The following is a 21563-nucleotide window of genomic DNA, read 5'->3' as shown; positions in this document are numbered from 1 at the left end:
CACCTCATGTTTTGCAACAGGCCATCAGGTAAACAAAATCCTACTTTCTGGCATCACCTCAACGTTTTGAAGTCTGCAAGTGAACAGGTGATAAATCCAGGCTGAATGGAGCAGGTCAGGTGCACCACTGTGTCCTCCTAACTCAAAACTAGTTGCGAATGCTTTCCCTTTTCTCCCCCCATAGGCATTTTACTGCCACTGAGTAAATATCACACAGCACTTATCTGCTGGGCTGGAGCTGAAGAGGGTAATTCCAGGGTCATTAGACCTCTTGCCTTCACCTTAGTAGCTGAGACATACCAAGACCTCACACTGCTTGTTTCCCATCAGTGCCAAGTGAATAATAAATTTCAGTCCTCAATTTGTTTGCTCTTTTGTGATAACCCTGAAAACTTTTCTCAGCTTTACTGTGATTAATGCCCCACCTTTATTCCCATTCACCTCCACACTCCTCACCCCTTCCCTCCCACCAGGGCCTCAATACACACACAAGCACACACACACACTGGCCTCAAATGTAATCAAGACAGTGTGATAACTACCTCGGGTGACATGGACTCAGGCCTGTGCGCAGGGGAATTCTCAGGGGAGGAGACGTTCTAGAGAAGAGAAAAGCATCTCGTTATTCATCTACTTAAGTCAAGAAGCAAAATAAATTAATGAAAAAACAAGCAAAGAGGTTAGCAATGGCTATTCTAAACAGAGTATCCCGGGAAACAGCCTGGGATGACAACTCCATCCATAAAGTAGTTTCTTAAGCTTCCTGGAAGCACAGAGACAGCACTGCGCTACTGTGCTTCATGCTATAACTTAGTACCCAAAATAGGACACAAATGTTAAGAAAAGCATCTTATTCTTTGTATTTCTCATGATTTCAGATAAATGTTTGCACCATGAAACACAGAGAAAGCCATTTACGGCATTCAGTCTGAGAACAAGGCAGAAAGGAAAGGCTGGGTTTCCCCAAAAGGTGAAATAAGATCTCCAAAACACTATAGTGGACTTCCACAGACATTCTATTAGCCACATTGGCACAGAGATCTGGAGTGGGGAAGATGACTAAAGAACACTGAAAAGCCTGCAAAACTTGGGAGCTACTGTGCAGAAGAGAATGATACCAATGTTATAATGGTAGCTATAAAGTGAAGGGAGGCTGGGCTGCAGCAAGGTTTGACCAGATCAGGAGTCCTGGCCAGAAATGAAGTAGAGGAGACAGGAAGCAATGCTCGAGTGATGCTGTGATGCTGTGATGCTGCTCAGCAACATAACCACACTGTCAGAAAGGAAGGTGTCTGTAGTGCTACCTCTGCTGCAAATGCCCCAGTTCCACACTTTTTAGCACTCCCAATCCCTGGTCAGATTTACCTCGAACTGTAGTGGAGTATTGCAGCGACTAGCAGCCAGAGAAGGAATTGGTGAGAACATGATGCCATAACCATTGCGACTCTCCTCCTCTCCCGGCAGTGATGAGCTGGGTGTAGCCAGCTGTGGGCTCGCTGAACCAGGAACTGAAGGGATGGGAGGTGGAGGGGTGACGGGAGACAGCGGCCTCAGCAACTTCTTCACATTCTGCTCCATCAAGTAGCGAGACTTCCATTTCTTCAGGGGACTCAGCAAGTCTGAAAAACAGACTGAGCTGAGGACAGGGCTCAACCATTAACCTTAACCACGTGCAAACCACACGCGGTCTCCTGTCCCCTATTGCCAACCCAAATGGAGCCCATGAGTCTCCAATGTGACTATGAAAGGTTCCTCAAAATGAAGTACCTCTGAAGTACCTTCCATACCAATCCTGAGACGTGTCTAGATACTGGTAACAGAACAATACATAATCAGGAACATACAGTGAACAAGGAAAGGAAGATAGAAAGAGGAAAGGGATCAGAGGACATGTCACTGTCACTGCTACAACCACAGGCAGCTCAGTTATTACCTGAACCTAACAGTTGCCTATAGGCTACGTCAATACAGCCCAAACACATTTCACTCCCACAAAGGATTAATGCCTTTCCCTTAGGCCTAGCCATAGTCAAAATAATATCTTTTTTGATGCTCAGTTTGAAGAAAAAAGTATTCAGTAAATCCTGCAGTTCAGCTGTTTCTTCTTCAGGTCTTGCTCAGGGATGTGCATCTATTGGCTCTGGCATTCTGTCCAGTTCCTATTCATCTAACTTTTCAGTAATCAATTCTGCATTTTCTGCATGATGTCTAGCTTCCTGTCTCTGTTGTCCTTGGAAAACTGATCCCTGACTGGGCAGATCTTCACCCTCTTTCTCTGTAGAAAGATTCAGACACAATATTTAACCATTCTGCTGCTTTAGTCACAGATTTTAGCTCCTCCATCTTTGAGACTTAATAATTTGCTCATTGCCTACATGCCTGTGAGACTTTGCTATATCTTCCTATAGTCAGTAGATGTTTATTCGTCCATCTAACAGCACCCTGCTGAAAAAAGATATTGTACTCTTTTTTGGTTTTTACCTCTACTGGACTAAGCATCACACAGCACTAAGGTTGATAAAACAAGATAAAGTGATTATCTTTCCATAGAATACTGAGAAGCTTCACACACGGTCAAGCTTGAATGGGTCTGCAGAAAACTGAGTAAAGGGCAAAGTGTCATTCTCACCTGCCATAGATCTGTGCCATCGAGCAGGAGTACACGTTAAGATCACATCCTGCACAGCTGCTGTTGTTATTCAGCAGCTTCCCCAGTTTCACTCAAGGCCAACACTAGTGGTGCTGAGCACTTACCTGGGTCATCTTTGCAGATGCTCGAAGAACTGCTGCTCTCGTTACTTTGGTATAGACACTGGGTTCTGTTCTCTTGTGGAGCTGGTGAGGTCTGAGTCATCCCCTCTTCCAGAGCTTGTTTGATCCAGCGCTGAAACAGAACAAGACTGCATAAACATGCAAACCCTCTGGTACTTTCTATGTTGTTTTGCAGGATGTACTCAAACTCCTACACCTCAGTGCAGCAGGGCAGACTGCTCAGAACACTGCTGTTACCTCCTTCAGGTGTGCTCAGACAGGAATCTGTTAGAACACAGCAGTTAGCACTGAGCCTACCACCTGCTGTGATGGGGCTGACTATGCGCTCCCAATGTGTTCTGGGCATCAGCAGTCTTCAGCAATAACACAAAGATAAATAGAGAGTAAACTATAAATAGATAAAATGCAAAACTCTGGCAGCTAAAAACTATTACAAGGAATCTTAATTAGAAGAAAAAGGGGATAAATACGATGAACTATCTTAAAACCCTGATTTTTTGCAATAAAAGCTGTTTCCTGCCCAGGAGCACACACACATTGTGCCCCTGCTCCACTAAGGCACATTAGAGCTTAACACAGACGCTGCTGTAACAATTCCAGCAGAGAAATGGCTGAGTTTAATCACACAATGATTCTTTCAGGACTGTGCTTGCTGCCAGAGACAAAAAGCAAAGAAAAAACTGTGATAAAATGCAAGCAGCAGTTTCCAAGGGGGGTAAACCAAGATGAGAATAATAAAGGCAAATCTTTTCCTCAGCTGCTAATAAAAGAGATGAAAATCACAGTGGTCTTCTGAGTATAGACAATAAAGAATGTTTCACATCTCATGCAAGTGAACATGAATTGAAGTCTCAGCGAATCTGCCCTGTACCTTGATATAAACCAACTCCTGATGGCAGGCAGGAAACCTTTGCTTGCTTTACTATAAAAAATAACCACCACAATGTAAGGGAGAACACCCAGGTGATTCAGTAAAATGACAGCAAATTGCTGAAGAAAAGCAAACAGTGATTTGCACTCGTGTTGTTGGACTCACTTTACCAGCCTCTTCTCCCAGATAGGTTTATAGTCACCTTTCAGATATCAACAGTTCATCTGCACACCAGCAATACACATCCCATTTTTGATACATGTACATGACTTATGATTCCTCAAAGCTATCTTGGAAACGCATCAGAAACTCTGGCCACAATCCTTCAAATGAAAAACTTGAAGGCGTGGATGAAGAGCAGGTGACAGGGCCTATTTTGATGGTTTCCACTACTGTACAGCAGATGCTTCTTCTCTGATCAGATATAACTCAGTGGGTTCCACTGTGGCCACCAGGGAAAGCGAGAAGTGCCAGCCAGTCTGGAGCACTGCTACCTCAGATGGGGATCTGATCTGACAGCCAAGTCACTGTACACTGCGTGATTAACGTGAGCAGGTTATACAGTTCAGTTTCCTTGCGAGGTTCAGACATTGGCAGGCTCTGGATGCAAACTGAGATCATCAGCTGAGGGGTTTTGGCACAGCCCTCAATAGTTTGAGGAAGAGGCCTGCTGACAATCCAAGAAAATATGTGATCTATTCAACAGCCTTTATAAATCAACCTTCTTGACAAGCAGACAAGACAAAATCAGGTCTTGAGAGAGCAAAGTCATCAAATTCTGCGCCATTTCTAGACCTCAGCTGGCTGAAAGGGGGGTCTTCCCAGTGAGAGTTTTCTAAACATTCCTGAATGTGAGCAGAGACTTTTTTTTACATTTCCAGACTATCAGTGATGAAACCACTGAATGCTACCAAGTATTCTCCATGAAAAAAACCTTGGGAACTCCTACAAAGGTGGATGAAACCACTTACTCGAGCGGTTATGGACCATTTCCCTGCAAAAGGTAGAAATCTACTTTATGCAACGTCTGCTAAGGGCTAGAAAACTAATGGTTTATTCTAACAAATGTAGTAAATCATAAACTGAACATGAATCTACATCACCCTGTCAAAGAAAACTCGGTCATTATCCTGGGATGGACAAAACGGGTGTAGGCTACAAGATGCAGAGCAGCTCTGCTCTGAAAACGGCCCAGCTGCAGCACAACATTCTGGTTTGGACATTTGGCTTCAGGAAAGATGTAGATTAAATGGAAGCCATCCAGAGTGAGACTGGGCCATTCCCTCTCCAACACTGAGAACTACTGTATGACTAGAAAATAGCCAACTAAAGCGACAGATTGGAAGACTTGTTCTGTGACAACAGTTTCCACTGACTTGTGAGCTTGCTGCTGGCTGGTTGTACAGCAAACACAGCAGACAACTCAGAATAGCTCTGACAGGTTCACTCTCAATACTTCTCTCTGCCCTGAGGCTCAGAGACACTGTTTTGGTTCAAAAAAAGCAGCTCAAACCTTGAAGTTGTCAGCTTAAAGATGCATGGGGAAATTGTGCAGACACATAGAAACAAACATGGCTTTGTTCATATGAGTGTATATATGAATGATCAAGAGCTTGACCTGTGAAGAAAATACCCAAGAGAGACCTTGGCTTCTTTTTGTAGGTGCCTGTTAGGGCATAACAACAAATTGGCTGAAGGTGGAAACAATAAAGTCCAAAGCTTCTCCCTGGAAAAACATCCTCAAAGGCAGACAAAGAAACCAGGCCATGGTACCTGGCTGTGAAAGCTACCAAGAGTGGAAGATCAGAAAGGATTTCCATAACACTGTTCTGAAGCAATCACAGAGGAACTGGAAGAGCCAGTGAGCAAAGCTGACAGGCAACAGGCAAGATGGATTCTGATAGAAACCTGACTGAGCAAACTAACCGGGACTACTGTTTCCCTGGGATGGGTAACTGCTAGCATGGCCACATACCATCTCTGGAGCAATGAAGTCCTCAGCTGGGCTTGGTTCAGGCTTCCTGCACAGCCACAAGTATCTGTTGTAGATAGTCTATGATCCCAAATAAAGAGCTGCGGGCTTGCTCTTGCAAACAGACAAGCCCTAAGCTTTACTAAACAACAAAGGGTTGCCAAAGACAATGGATCTTGACTGAGGCAATGTATTCCTGAGGTCTTTTGCACTGTCTTATCCCCACAGTGCCAACCATGCTCTGACTGTGAAAGTGGTAACATAAAACATTCTAAAGGCAATGACTAAAACTCTTTGAATCACATATGCTGGATAATAAACAGCTACTGCAGATTTGAAAGTACATGTTTCTAAGAGGAGAGCCACGGAACAGTTGTTCTGCCTGGTAAAAGGCCAGGATGAAGACTGAATCCTGGCTAGGAGGGCATCAGCAGCCATAGCCTGGAGACTGCATCGACACACCAGGTAAGGCCAGCTCAGCAGGAATACATGGAAATAGGCCCAAAGAAGACACAGTGACTTTGCAGGGATGCTAGTAAGAGCTTGCTAACTACAGAGCTCCTGAAGGGGAGACCTGAGCAAACATACCTTTTTACAGGAGCTGTAAACTCCATCCAACAGAAAGGGCCTTCGCCGTCTCTCGGGGTTGAAGGGCGAACCAAAACGAATGTAGTGTTTAGGTGTGGTACAAATCAGCGGGGAGTGGACGAGACCTGGCAACATATTCAGGGTAGTTGCCAAAACTGTTGGGTCTGTAGTAATGCGCAGAGGACATTCGATAGGGCACTCCTGCTTCTCTGCCTTGTCATTCAGCCATTCCGTAACGAGATACTGAAGGAGAAAACACACATGTCAATGCAACCGGAACAGGTGAAGAAAGGCAATATGGCACAAAGGCAATTGCTCTGGTCAGCCTGTGTGCTAAAACCTCCCTCCATCCTCAACAGGAAGGAACACAGCCAGGACGTCCTAAGTCAAACCCAGTTCTCATCTATTGCAGGCACAACAGGCAATCCTGTTTCACACAAGTAGCTTCTTGGTTTTATGCTCTACTCATCTTATTAGAAGGTTCTCCCAAAACTTGATCACCTTGTTCAAAACTAGGACCCAACTGCAAGCCTAAATGTATTACTGGTTAATGGCCACTAATGGCCAGTATATGGCAGTTGGCACTACTTTGCTGTACCCAGGGGTGAGACCTCTTCCATTGCACCTGCTGGTCTCTAAGGTCTGTGTAGACTTGCTATAAAGACCAACTAATTTCTTTGTCTGATCTTTGTGTGTACAGGGATGAGCAGAGACTCTGAATCATGATGAGGGCTCTTATCCACTACAGAACAAATATCACTGTAAAAAATATAGTCACATAATTTCAACTATTCTGAAGAACTGTTTCCCTTGAGCCAACTTTTCCCCAAAGGCCATATAAAACCTTTTTTTCCCCTCCAGTTTCAGCACCCAATCATATTTACCTTTTTAGTTTTGGGGTACTTCACTGCAGCTCGATTAGACTGAGATCCTGCAGCCAGGGTAGCAGCCGGGTCAGATCCTGTTAACTGTCTGCCTTCTCCTGGACCTTCTACATTGCTGACATCTGCTGTGGTTACCAAGCTGGCAGTGCTTCCTTCCTCTGGAGCAGCCTGTGCGAGTTCAGCTTGCTGGGAACTGGCTTGTTTCTGCCTCCTCAGTCTTTGTGCTGAACTGGTCCGGTATCGAGAGAAGCGGCTTTTTGGTCGAGGCCTGGAGGGTTTTGGTGGAGCTGGCTTAGCAACTGCTTTTTCAGGGGCAGCATCCTACAATATAAAGTGTCATTAGTCCAGGCACCTCTGTGAGTATTCTTTTTCTCTGCATACAGCATCAAGGATTGAGATCTATTGAATGACACTACCGGACTCTCAAGATCTGGTTAGTACTGGCTCCTAAGATGGCTTTGAGGACCCTTCTAAAACACACTGGAACATTATCCTTGTCTGCTGTGTTTTTAAAGGGGGTCAACAAGGACATTGGTCTTAAGGAAGAAAGCAGCAGTATGAAACTTGCCACTTGTCTCAAGGCAAGTGGTCTTATTCCTGATCTGAGCTGACATGAATCATTCCAGGTAAGTGTCTGGGCCCTGCACTATAATGAGAACACATGCATCCAAAGTAGACCAGGCTGAAAAAACAAAGAAAAGGCAAAGAATTCCTCAATCACTGCAGTTACCCATCCAGCTGAAGCTCACACCAGTACAGAAGGGGCGCACTTGGTAAAGCAGCTGGGCTCGTTCAGCCCTGAGAAACTTCAGGGGAACATAAGAGCAGTCTTCCTACACCCAGACTGAAGCCATCAAGAACATGCAGTGGTGCATCAATGTACATACACTGAAACGAGAGGTTCAGACTGGATAAAAGGCAAAATTGTTTCACCATGAGAACAGTCATGAATTGGAAGAGGTTTCCCAGAGGGACTGTGAGGTCCCTCCTTAGAGGTATTTAAGCCAAGGCTGGTTAAACCCTGGCCAACCTGGACTGACCTCAGAACGGATCCTGTCTGACACAGAATGGATTAGAGACCCCATGAAGCTCCTCCCATCCTGAATGATCTTATGATCAGATCTGCTGCATTTGAGCTTGCTACAAGCTATTAAACCATCCTGTCTTCATCTTACCATTACTTGTGAAGACCGTCGTGTGTTCACCCCGGTACTGCTGTTACTGTTAGAAACATTTGGAGGAGCAGGAGCAGGAGCAGCAGGAGCAGGAGCAGCAGCAGCAGCACCACTAGCACTCTGTGCTGAACTTCCATCCTCAGTTTCAGGAGTCTCTGTTTTTATTTCCTCCAGCTCAGGAGCTTCAGAACTGATGGTGATTTCAGCATCAGTGCTGTTACGGTCTGAGGGTTGCTCTCGTCTCCTCTTTCTCTTTTCCAAGTTTTCAAACATGTGCATGATGGCTTCTACCTTCCTGTCTTCCCGGGACTAGAAGACAAGAGCAAATTTATGTCAGCACTGCAAATCATGCACATAAAGAGGAGGAGGCAAGAACAGATATGGGATGCAGCACAGGAAGGAGAACAACTGCCAAACAGCAATGACAAGAGCCAGAAAGGGGACAGAAAGAAGCAGTTCTTCCCAGATATTTGCATTTTCCAATGTGGCAAATTTCCCAGAACAACAAAATAATCATGTGTTCATAGAGTAACTAGAAGAACTAGACCTTGTTCTTCAATAGGACCACTTAGATACTAGTGAGTTAACGTTTATAAAACAGCCGCAAGGAAATTCATGATTTTGAAGAACTAAAAACCATAAGAAAGAATAAATAAGAGTGAAGAGACAACTTGGAAACAAACAGAGCTACTTGCTAATGACTAAACATTAGAAGCAAATAGAAGCCAGAGGCAATAGAAGTGAAGCAGTAATTTGCAGCAAGTATAACACCACACAAACTGACTAAAACAATCCAGATTCATTCATTCCCTGATGTCAGGAGATCACCCAGCTCACAAATAAAAGCTCTTGTCTAAGCAGCTTATACAGTGGGTAAGAAAAAGAGAACATGAGAGAATAGAGGCAAAACCAAAGGTGTTTACTAGGTAAACAGAAACAACAGGAAATCCTATCACCAAGCTGTGCCAGAAGTAATTGGAATTATGTATGTAAAAGGCCCAGTATAACAAAGACTGGCAGAAAATGCAGGCTAAATCAAGCGAATATTTAGATGTGGGTCAAGTGCCTTCTGAAACTTGTCATGGAGGGCAAAGTACTTTGAAGCACACAGGAGTATTTAACCCCAGCAGCCTGGCCTTTACAGTTTTCTGGTCAAAAATATTCCATAGACACCAAAAAAACCCCACACCAGACACAGGGAAAACTATAGATACGTGTATTTACCTGGTGCCAAGTATAGAAAACCGAATCTCCTTAAAGGAGATTAACTGGTGCCACGCACAGGAACAGGGCTTACAGGCTCACGGGAAACGAACACTTCCTGAACTATACTATCCCAGGAAGAGATCAGCTTCTCTGCTGAATGAAATCTTCCCCCCAAGCTAAAGGGCAGCTTGATGGATGGCTGCTCCTATTCAGATCTCAGTAGGAACTGACTGCTTTATCTCCCCATGAGATAAGCCAAGGATCTCTCACTGGGATGGCCCTGGGCTCTGCACTTTGTTGCACTAGCTCCACATTTAAAGCATTCTCAGGAAATTTACACATGGAAGATCCCTATCTCCCATTAGAGAAGGACAGGAGATTATGGGATTTGGTGAACAAATGAAAAACAGGGAACTCCTTGTTCCCAACACATTTGTTGGTTGGTAGAAGGATGGGAGCACATTTTCCTTCTTCCTTGGTTTGTTTGGGTTTTTTTGTGGTTTTGGAGGGGGGTGTAATTCTTTTTTAATGGATAGAGCCAGAACAGCTCCATTCACATGCATGAAGCAGTCTGTTCCAGGGAGCAATCCCAGGTGCCATAAGAAGCACAAGAGAAAACAAACAGCTTTAGTCAGAATAGAAGGTGGCTGAGAAGAGACTGTGTTATCAAAGATCCAAGAGCACTATGGAACATCTTGACTAAGACAATAATGATTTGGAAGCACAAAGGAATTTCCCAATAAAGAACATAGTTTGTTGACTTGTGCCAACAATGCTGTTTGTGGTCTACCCTTCATATTAACTTCTGGCACCTGATCCTAGCCTTTTCCCACTTGGCAATGCATTTATGAAGCCATACAGGGAACAGATATACATTAACAAACATAACCCTCTAAAACAGGTCAGGTTTTAACAGACATCAGGTCCTGGTTCATCATACCATCTAGTGGAAGGTGCCCTGCCCATGCTAGAGGGATGGACTAGATGCCCTTTCAAAGTCCCTTCTGACCTATACTATTCTATGATTCTATATGGCTCCATAAACTCCTGTAATAGCAATAAGGAAGGGCAGCAGGAATGTAAAAAGGGCACATTTATCTTTTTGGAATCTAGTGCTGATTGTCTTGTTAATGTTATGTTTTAGAGCATAGAATAGCTCTGAAAGTAACAGGCCTTTCAATAAGGAAATAAATATATGCACACACACATCTCCCCCTCTTCTAACCTGCAGTGCTCTAACATAAATCCCGTGTAATCAGTCTGTGTGGTTGTTTTTTTTTGGGGTGGTTTTGGGTTTTGTTTGTTTTTAATCAAATTACTGAATACCACTGACAGCTGGAATTTGTGTTGAAACAAGTGAAATCACCACTTAGACCTGTTGGTCACTGCACGAAGCATGTCCTAAGGGGAATGATACCCAGACTAAGAAAGGTACTTGCCCGTCGGCTGTGGGCCAAAGCTCCCTGTTCATCTCCAGGTTCCTCTTTCTCCCCTTCTTGCTTCTCCTCCTTCTCTGCTACCTGAAAGAGAAGCCCAGATTTAGTATGTCAAAGATCTGGTACTGTCATGGTTAATCAGGATTCCTATGATAACCTAAGGTGCTAAAGGCTTAAAGAAGGCCTCCTGCAATTGCTGAAGATCCCAGTGCTGTAGTGCATCAGATTCCACACCACTGAATGATAAAAACATACATAAGGCCTTTACCTCATTGTCACTGACTGCTGCAGGTCCCTCAGGAACTTCCTCTGTTTGCTGACTGCTGTTCTCATCCGAAGCCATGCCCTGCTGTTCCATTTCCAGCTCCTTTCGACGGGCTTTCCGCCGGCGTGTTTCTGCCCCAATCAGTGTGCCTAAAACAGGTGGAGGTAGGTGTTCTGCAGCATTTGGGCTACGTTTCTGCACAGGGCAATTCCGGTTCCCCTTGTGACACGCACAGTCCACTTTATAGTTGCTGCTCCAAAACACAAACATAATTCGTGTCACTCTTCATTTCTCAACCCTTCTACAGAGACATTCAATGCATCTCCTACTAAACATCTCACCACGTGCCAAAGCAAGGACAGCAGGCTACCTTATGGCCTCTATTGGAGAATATGCCAGCAGAACTGGACAGAATAGCCGGAAAATGCAATTCAGTAGAAAACGGAGCAAAATGTAGAATGCGAGGAAAGGGCTGGAGGAAGATGTCCAGTCCAGGAGGGCAGTGGAGAGCTCCTGGGCGAGGTGAAGGACTCACCAGATGTTGTACTCATAGTCAAAGGCGATGGTAACCTCTGTGTCCTTGGCAATGGTGGCAACAGCATAGATACATAGGTGGATCATCCCATCAGCAATCACATGACGAACCTTGTTAAACAAAGTAGAGAGAAACTAACGTCTCCACAAGTTGCACTTCTTGTTTCCAAGAGGGAAGGATCCTCTGCAAAGTAGCTCTTATTTATTCCATGAATAATTACCCCAAATTCTCCATAGGGAAAAGCCTGTATCACTGCTCTTGTCTCATCCTGTGTTTTTCCACTTAGTACCAGCCTGCTTACCCTAACTCACTCTGCAGCCAAAGGAAAGCCATAAAAGAAACCTTTTCCTTCCAAACAAAAAAAAAACCAAAAACCCTTGTGTTCTCAAACTTTCTCATCTTCCAAGTATAAACCATCAAACAGGCATGAGATGCAGAGCATTTACCCCATTTACTGCATTTTTAATTTGAATATTCATAAAAAGGGAATGCATTAAACATGGATTTGCCATTAGAGTGATGAAGAAGAGAGAATTTACCTCTGCATTTGGAGTGCAGGACCGCCGGATGAACCTGGCATCGTTACCAAAGGTGCGGGCATCAACACACATTTCAACGCCATTGAACTTGGAGTAGAACAGCACAAAGGGATATGGCCTGCAGAAGTAATAGAAGGCCTCAGTCCCCAAATACCCAGTTCCCATGGCATTTACAACATGTAAACCCCTCACTTCACTGGAAAAAGCACTTCCATCAGCACTATTGCTCTGGATGCTTAAGCACTTCCATCACCACGGTCTAACAGATCTACTTCAGAGAGGTTTGGGTCCATACACAGAGCATCAGGCTGAGGTTGTACATTTGATTTCCCATTTCTACGGATGGCCCAGCTGACAAGGGCCCTGTTAGAGTGCATTATCCTACAGAGACATTAGCCTCTCCATGCCATGATGCTCTCATACTAATCACTTCATAGTACTCTTACTTTTTGAAGAAATGCCCATTGACCTCGAATTGCTGCCGTAACATAACCTTCCCTCGATACTCAATTATAAGGGTGTCTAGTGCCAAGTCTCTTGCTGCCCTCAGGATCTTCCGGTGCTTCTGAACCCGAGTCACCCTTCCCAGCTGCAGCTGTAACAAAAACCAGAGCAACAGATGAGAATTTAAACCAAAGGCTTTTAACTCACGCAGTGTATTTTACCTACATGAAAAGAGAAATTACTCTGGTGGCAACACACACAAGCTCTGCCAGGTGAATGTATTGTTTATTCTGGAGCAGTTTAGTAACTACCAATGAGTTTGATGATATTCATCAAAAGCAAAGAGTATTTATTCCTTTCTTTCAACAATACATCTCACAAATCTACCAGACCAAGGATTTCAGTCTTGCAGCTAGGAGGCATAATCAGACCTGTCAGTTGCTGCTAACAGGGAACTGCAATTATGGCTACTTTCACAGCCAGAATAACTCAAATCTTCCCTAAATTGTGGGTTGTCACACATTAAGAGGAAAAAACACAAGCTTTTCCTTCTGCAGAGGATGGTAAATTCCATCTAACAGGCCAAAGACTTCAGCTGGCAATTTCTGTCTCCATCCAGAAACTTCTCTTCATCTGCCTGCTCAACTAGTGCTCTGGGTTTTTTACATGAAGAAACAATTTTGTAAGTAAGCATTTTCCTGTATCTTTATGTTAAAGTCTATAACTCTATCACAATGGATTTTCACAGTGGTGTCTTGACAATATGAAACAGCAACATTCTTTTAAGCACAGACATCCAAATACAACACAATTTATGGAATAATGGAAGGGATATTACAAGCACTGAAAGACTTCTTCCATAAAAACAATGTCCTTCTCTTGCTTAACAGATTGAACCTCTCTGCAAGTAAAGATTATATGAAGATGGCTGGCTGCCTCACCACTAGAGCTGTGCCTGTTCTTTCCTAAGCACGCTATTCATTGCTCTTAAGGACCCGGTTCTGATAGTTTTCCGGAGTGAATTGAGGCATAAGTGTTCTTACTCCAGCAATAATAACAGTCATCTATCTAAATTAGATGTAAATCACAACATTTTATTAAAAGCAAGCTCCCAACTTTTGCTGATAGAACTTTCTTGTTAGAAACAGCTACTGAGCACGCTGCTCAAATGGGTAAAAATCACATTAACTTCAGAAGGGGCTCAGTTTGGACAATGACATTCTAACCTTGTGAAAATGAACTTAATGCCTTAAGGCAGCACTCAGAACCTAATGAAACTCTCCATACTGAGTGCAGGAGAGTACAGAACCACAGATAGGTTGGATTTTTTTAGAAGCAATTGTATGTGCTCTGAATTAAACCTCTTTGGGAAGAAGGTGGCTTTCACTGTTTTAATATGACATTATGCTGCAGACCTTGGACCAGCCAGTGAAGTAAGATGTTTGTTGACTTCTCTCAGGTCCAGGATAAAGACAGCTTCATGAAAATACTTATCTCAAACCTATGCAGATGGAAGCAGTGGTCTTGCTATTCTAAATCTCCTTGTATATCTTTCATACCAGAGTATCTGCTGGCAATGGGAAAAACCTGCATGTACATATCTGAGCCTCTGAAAAGCCTTGCACGGTGTCATTTGCCTATCACAGGTCCTGATAGGAACTTACAGAGGATTCCTCAAGTCCACTGAACTAGCATAGAAGAAACACGTTACTTCCAGACTAAGAAGCCAAATTGGCCCTGATTTCTGATCAACAAACCCATGACACGAGTGAACTGTAAGATAAGACTGTTTGCATTGCCAAGAGTAGTGGCTAAGTTGTTTCAAAAACATTGGATGTGCTTTGTACTGTGGTAAGACAGAGTAAATAAATAGGAGTAGCTTTGTTAGTGTGTGACAGAAGGAGACAAGGAGCAAATCCCTGAAATTAGTAGGTAAACAGGACTGAGACACAAGCATGTCTCCAAGTTGAATAACTGTTTCTATACTACCACTTGGTTTGCTGTCATACCCAGTTTCTCATCTACGCAGAAAGGTTGGACCAGACAACCTTCAGCAGTTCCTCCTAACCTAAATTATCCTACTTGTCTATCAAATTCTCTTAGTATGTCTCAGAGATGTGAGTTAATGGCTGGCAGCCTTCACTATGGCCCATGACTGACCTGTATTACTGTTCACCTGGGCTGGAACAGAGCTGGAATAAGGTGGGGTGGTGGGAGGTAAACAGAGCCCGTGAAGGAAAGAGAAGCTCTGCATCTGTAAAACTCAGTTATCCCAGTTTGCTAAAACAGGAATGATCTCCCAGCTTTTTCTGCTAAGGCCCTGGCTCAGCTTGTTTTGGTTCCCTGAATTCAGAAATAAGAAGAGGATTAAACGCCATGCTTTCATGTGTGAAAAGAACAAATGATTTTGTTCATGTCACTCCCTGGGGACTGCTGACTGCTAATCAAACAAAACTGCTCCAATATGTTTCCAGAGCAACATCTGCATAATACTCAGTGGCTTTATTTTATAAAGGCCCTTTCGCTCTTCACTTCAGAATGTGAAATCATTCAGGAGTTTGAGCTCAAGTCAGCAATTATCAGAGGCAACAAAGGGCAGATACTGACCCTGGGTTTGGTTTGGCAACAGCAGGCAGAAAAGTGATTCACAGCTTTCAGTTTGTTGAGCATCTGGCAGCAGCCAGCACTGAGGTGATTTTATTCATGACACTGAACAGCTTCGTATTTTCACAACTTTCCCTTTGCATCATGAGGGCAGTTGAGAATCAGTTTATTCAAAGCATTCCAATGATCAAAATCCCATATCCGTGTATAACTCTTCGGCCATCCTTCCCTACTCCTCTTGGCATGGGGAAGCTTTTAGGTCACACTTCTCTCTCTTCTTTCTTTCTGACTTGCATCATTATTTACTCAAGCCAAAAACCACTCTCAACTGTGAGAGTATGCAAGGTATATAAAGCATTTCATTTTTGCTCCTTCCTCCTCTCCAGAGTCCTCAGAGCCCAACAGAGCAGTTACAATACCCATCTTCTACACGCTGCTGCTATCTGCGTATTCACACGACCTCCTTGATTTTTTCCTAGCTCCAAATACCTATTTCCTTATCGCCCATAAAAGCTATTTTTACACCCAGTAACAATATCTAGTTAAAAGACAACTGACGCAAACCAAGAAGCCTTCTCAGTTTGTCTAACAAAGATGAGACCAATGAGTGGAACAAAAGCATGAAGCACAGGACCAGAAACCATGCACTCCTCACATGTGCAGGCTGTTCTCCACACAACACTCCACAGCCATCTGCTGAGCAGAGAAAACAAGGACATAAGGGGCTGACAAGCAGCAGCCAGGGACATCCACCCTGTCTTCTCTCAGTATCCAAGCAGAACTACAAATCCATCAAGTCCCTGTATACTACCCTGGCACATGCGATGTGCAATAGGTACCTACTCCCAGCTTGTTTAGAGTAACTGCAGCTCACTAGGAAGTCTTGTAACTTACTACCTTTTTATTTCTTTGGGATATATTGCATTTGGAGTCTTCCAATTTGGGATTCTGGCTGCTTTTCCCTGTGGGAAAACCTGTATCTGTACAGGGGTGAAGGGAGAGGGCAAAAGAGCATGACAAAGCTAAGCACAGTGATGTATGATACCTTTTATAGTCACCTGTCCTGCTGTACTCTATGAAGGTGATAAAAAGAAACAGCTTATGTTTTACTACTCATTTCAGGACTTTTCCTAGAACTCATGTGAAGGAGATTAAAGAGTTTACATTTATGCTCAGAAAATACTAACATTTCTAGAGAAGCAGAACATTTTCCTCCCTGTATTTCCTCAGTTCCTCTCCTTAGAGAGGCTACTCACACAGCAAAGTACAAGTGTTTCTCCCCAACCCCCACACAAGTCTTATTATTGCAGACCTAGAGGCAAGAGTGGAAGGAAGTTGGGTTCAAAGTCCTTTTTCTGCACTCTCCCTTACTGGCAGTATCAGTGCTCTGCCTGAAGTGCTTCACCTACATAAAAGCAGAGGGAAAGGTGGGAGGGAGCACGTGAACTTCACAGAGCAGTGAGTCAGCTGATATAAACACGAATGATTCAAGCACAAACATATACCTGACATTCAGGTTCTGACTCTTGCTCCCCTTCTACAGAAGAGGTGCCCCACATCTGTTTTGGAGCCCATCCTTTTCAATTGCACCTATCTCCATTCCCCTGGCCAAGGAAGCCCCACAAAGCCTAAACTGAGTGGGAATGCTGCTCTCTGTCCAATAAAGCATGGACCACATAAAACATCAGCTGAGAAGAGTAATGGGGATGACATACACCACACAAACACACCTGTTTCCTGTTTCTCCTTGTCTACATGCGCTCCATAAAGCTGGCAAGACACCAGTCAGTCACATCTTGGAAAACTTAGGGAGACAGTTCCCCAGAATCAACTGTAGTTGTGCACTATTTGGAAGTCACCAGACTCCAAATAATCATCCAAAATACTCAAATCATTGAAAGGCAGGAAAATTTAGCTGGAAAGCAGGAAATTTCCTATCTCCAGCAAGTGATAGGTCTGGTTCTGCCTCAAGCCATTCAGTGACCAAAAGCATTCACGACAAAATACCTGTGAACCATGTAACAACTGTACAAAATACTCCCAAATTAACAACACTGATTTGGTTGAATGTGTTTCTGAATCTGTCTTGGTCCTGACATCTCTTCTGTTCCCTTTTATATCAGATCTGTGTCTACTGGTCTGGAATTAAATGACCAGCTACGATATTGCTCACCCATGTCTTACATCTAGAAACCTGAGGACCTGACCTACCCCACTTCAGTCACAAAGGTTCTTACCTGCATCTGGGACCCAATAACAGTATTATTGCAGGCCAACTCCGTTTTGTTGATTGTGTCTAGCAGAGCAGTTTTGCCCACATAGTCTTTATTAGAGTTTAGATGCCGCTCCAGCAGGTTCTGCACATCAGCACTGTACTGGTTAGTGAAGGCTTCTTCGTACTGATCTGTCCACAGGCGAATTCGGTTCTCCCACCCTTCAGCTGTGTTTTCATCCAAGGCATGTGCTTCAGAAGGGGAATTCTGCACCAAAGAGCAAAGAGTGAATGGCTAGCACACAATGGGAAAAACCTATCCACAGTGCTGAGTGTGTGAATATGCTACACAAAAAAGGCAGATCTATTCCAAGCTAATATGGTTATGAGGACATCCTTTTCAAAGCCTGCATCCTCCAGAACATTGTACAACAGTGCACATAAGAATATAGAGAGAACTCCATGCAGGACTAAGATCTCTTGAGAGTTGGTACTTGGCACTGCTACATACAAGAAAATTAAGCTGGTCGATGGCCAGAAAAGGTTTTAAAGTCACTTAGGAAAAATAATTAGGAAGATCTAAAAAGCAAAGGAACAGAACACACAAAGGCAAACAAATGTCATGTAGGTTTGCCCTAGAGTCAACCCACTCATACCCAGCCTAATGCCAGGTGATGCTGGCTGCATCTCAATCTTTGCAGTGACTGATCCAAAAACACTTCGGAACCTGACAGCGAAACGGTCATGAGGGTTTCAAGGAACTGAATGTAGAGCATCAGCTAATACCCAGGGGGTTAAAACTGCAAGTCCTAAGCAGTGTAAAGAAGACAGGGCAGAATCAGGTAATCCACTTAGACTATCTTGGAAGGAAGGGGAAAAAAGAAGCTGGTTGGGGAAAAATACCCAAACCAAACAAGCTTCATTCTTTACTTGACAGTAACAAATAATATCCCAGAGGTCAGTAACTCAACTGGCTTCATTAGGGACTGAGACATACGTGACACCGAGGTCTTAGTGACAAGGACCACTGAAGAACAATCATTATTTTTATTGTATCTATTAACAGCATGAACACTTTTAATGCATTCTCACCCTCTCAAGGCACTTGTGTACTGTGGAGATAGGTGCATATGGACAGACACACCACAGGATTGTCCCATTTCCTCTGAGCCACCTGCTAGAAGCCACTGCTGGCTACAGACCTGGGGTCAGATGCAGCTGAGTGAACTTTAAGGCACCTCTTGTGTTTCTAACAACACGTTCAGTTCAAAGTCTCCCTTTTTTTGTCAACTTACTATCAGCCAGCCACACCTACCAGAGAGTCAGAGATCCATACATCATCCCATCCCATCCCTTGTAAGAGGATGTGGAGAGAAGTAAGGCCACATTGCAAGGGACTCCTAACATTAAACCTGTGTACTGCTTTGATGCCCAGGTTTAAAATAGCTTTGATGCAATTAGATGATAACTGACCTCACAGAAGAGTGGCTACAACCAGTTCTACATCCCTTACATCAAACACCCCACTCCCAAGTGTCATCAATCAGTCATATCTCTTGGAATTGGATGATATTACCTTACAGAAAGCTATCTGAAGCAGAAGCAAGGTTCAAGGGGCAACTCCTGTGAACAGGCCTGCCTGTGGCGCATGGTAAGGCTTGAGATTATTCCAAGGCCAGGCCCACAATCAAAAATCCCCCAGACAAACCAAGAGAGGCACAAAACACAGGGGAAAAACCCACCACCAGCAGAGAAGGTTCTCAGTCCTACTCACCTTCATCCTCAGAGACTTTCGTGAGCCCTCTCGAAAGGCCTGGCATCAAACAAGGAGAAAGAGAGAGAAAAGACAAGGCATTATATACAGACTCAGAATTAGTGTCCCAGAACTACAATAGATCTCACTCCAACACACCAACCCTTAACAAAAGATGACAAGAATTACAGGAAGACCTATGCAAGGAGCAATGGACTTGGAACAAAAAGGCTCTGCAATGCAAATCCAGTGGAAACTGCTGAAAAGCTTGACAGCCAGGATTGCTGAACTCAAAAGGCAGCCTCATACTTAGTAAAAAACCTTGAGATCAAAACCAAAACTGTCCCAACTAACCCCACTTGCTCTGATAGAAGAAAGGGCCAGCAACAGAATCCAGCTGGTTCACACCAAGAAACCCTGAAGACCTCACATGATTCCTGCTCCCAGTCTTTTATTTAGTCAGTGCCTACGATAAGAACTTCAAGGGAAACCTAAGCTAGGGAAGATGATGGTAAAGCTAAGCTGATGATGGGAAAGAACCAGCTGCTCACACGCTTGCAATCCAACATAAGCAATCCAAAATTATTTCAGTCCCCAAACCCTCACAAACAAGACTGTAAAGTCAGCCCTCATCAAATGTTCAGCACTACCTACGTAGTTTTCCACACAGGCACTATCTCTGTCCCTAATGAACAGTGCCAAGAAGCTCTGTAGTCCAGATTCCTTAACATAGCCAGCTAAGAAATGCCACGTTCCCTTGGGTTGTGATTCCATTCACAGACTGCCCCTATGCCACAAACAGCCTCCAAAAGCTACTTCCCCAAATGCTAATAGACCAGAAGGCAAAAGATGTAATCGAATCCAAGCTCTGAGCATGAATGGACAGAGTTGGGAAAGAAGGGTGGAGTTCCAGTAAGGTAATTTTTAAACCAACAGCCACGTACTTGAGCAGGTCACAAATACAAGGCGTCGCGTTATTACACCAGAGAGAGCAATTCCGGACAGGACAAAAGTTCCTTGTCTACTGCCAGCTTGTCACCCTGCTGTCAGCACTGCTCCAGAGAGCACTCAGTAGGGACTGCAGCAACCTTGTCTCACTCCACATACCTTGATCTTTTTGGCCTTTGGAGCAGTGCGAGCTTTTTCTGTGCTCCTCTTCCTCTTCTTAGGTTTGCTTCTACGGACACGGTTGACAGTCAGCGTGATGCTCGTAGGGGTGTGCTGTGTAGCTGTGTACAGCACCGTAGAGGGAGATAGCTCTTCATCCCAGCTCTCAGTTGCACTGCTGTCCCCGCCTAGAGAGAGAAGTGCTCTGTTAGCAACATTTTTATTCATCCCAGAGGTAACAGATTACCCTTATGTCTGTTTTCACCACGACAATTTGATGACCCTGCATAGCTCTTCCCTGAGAACATTATTCCACCACAGTTTTCCCACCCAAACTGGGAACGGGTCTCCCAAACTTCTGATATCTCACAGAATGACACTGATGAACATTTCCCTCTTCTGTTCACAAGCTAATCTGATTTTCCTAAGAGCTAACTGAGCTGAGAGGGAAGGAGAGGAGAAAATCCCAATGGTTGGGAGGCAAAGAACATTAGTGGGCACTGATCACAACTGGATGATTACAACAGTCAAAAGACAAAGGTCTTGTAGAGAGAAAGCAAAAGTCACCATTATCAGCACTACAACCCAGGCTCACCTGACACGTTGTCCTGCTTCCGGCGGCGGAGTCTGATCACCTTCCCCCTGCTCATTCCTCTGCCAAAGGAGAATGCACAATTGAAGCTGGTTTGTAGGAGTAAAGTCACTTGAAATTCAACAGGATGTCACAAGATGCGTGCCCTCAGTGGGGCCCAGGATGATAAGAACATCGATTTAACATCCTCATCTCCACTCCTGGTGCCACCAACACTTGTCAGGCTGACAACGCAAAGGAGGAGGGTCAATACTGGGTAAAGCACTGGAAAGAACGCTCCAGTTAGCAAAAGGAAGTCCGTCCCATAGCCCAAACGTGACACGGATCGGTAGGAGAAGTCAACACAAGGAGCAGTCCACATCTGCACTGCACCAAAGCTTACCTGCACTTTTCACACTTGAGGAGGAAACCATCTTGAGAGACACTGCAGTGGCACCAAGTGGGAATTGATTCTCCTTCTGAGGAGCTTTCACTATCCCCGGAGTTCTCCTCATCAGGTGAGTGCAGGCCGTTCAGTTCTGCACGAGGTATAATGGTCTGGACAGGAGGAGAGGCTGGCGGCGTTGGAGGAGGAGGGGCTCCATAGTTATGATCCTGAAAACGAGTAT

General features: G+C 44.2%; 1 protein-coding gene across 1 annotated transcript in view; it reads right to left on the bottom strand.

Moving 5' to 3' along the window:
* SETD5 (SET domain containing 5) overlaps positions 1–21563 on the bottom strand; it is a 62422-nt gene that overhangs the window by 10704 nt on the left and 30155 nt on the right. The window contains exons 4-19 of the mRNA XM_061357209.1: positions 21338–21549; positions 20959–21017; positions 20364–20551; positions 19278–19316; positions 17529–17771; positions 12690–12838; positions 12244–12361; positions 11705–11814; positions 11173–11419; positions 10908–10988; positions 8263–8571; positions 7088–7408; positions 6204–6446; positions 2755–2884; positions 1366–1619; positions 543–599 (exon numbers count right to left, since the gene is read on the bottom strand). Of these exons, the coding sequence (XP_061213193.1) occupies positions 543–599; positions 1366–1619; positions 2755–2884; positions 6204–6446; positions 7088–7408; positions 8263–8571; positions 10908–10988; positions 11173–11419; positions 11705–11814; positions 12244–12361; positions 12690–12838; positions 17529–17771; positions 19278–19316; positions 20364–20551; positions 20959–21017; positions 21338–21549 (2760 nt within the window). The remainder of the gene's footprint in view (positions 1–542; positions 600–1365; positions 1620–2754; positions 2885–6203; positions 6447–7087; positions 7409–8262; positions 8572–10907; positions 10989–11172; positions 11420–11704; positions 11815–12243; positions 12362–12689; positions 12839–17528; positions 17772–19277; positions 19317–20363; positions 20552–20958; positions 21018–21337; positions 21550–21563) is intronic.

Source organism: Neopsephotus bourkii, unplaced genomic scaffold, assembly GCF_033783945.1.
Source record: "Neopsephotus bourkii isolate Nb327-2 ecotype Australia unplaced genomic scaffold, CSIRO-AGI_Nbou_v1 NB_887, whole genome shotgun sequence".
Lineage (NCBI taxonomy): Eukaryota > Metazoa > Chordata > Aves > Psittaciformes > Psittacidae > Neopsephotus > Neopsephotus bourkii.
This window is presented reverse-complemented; position numbering and strand designations above follow the sequence as displayed.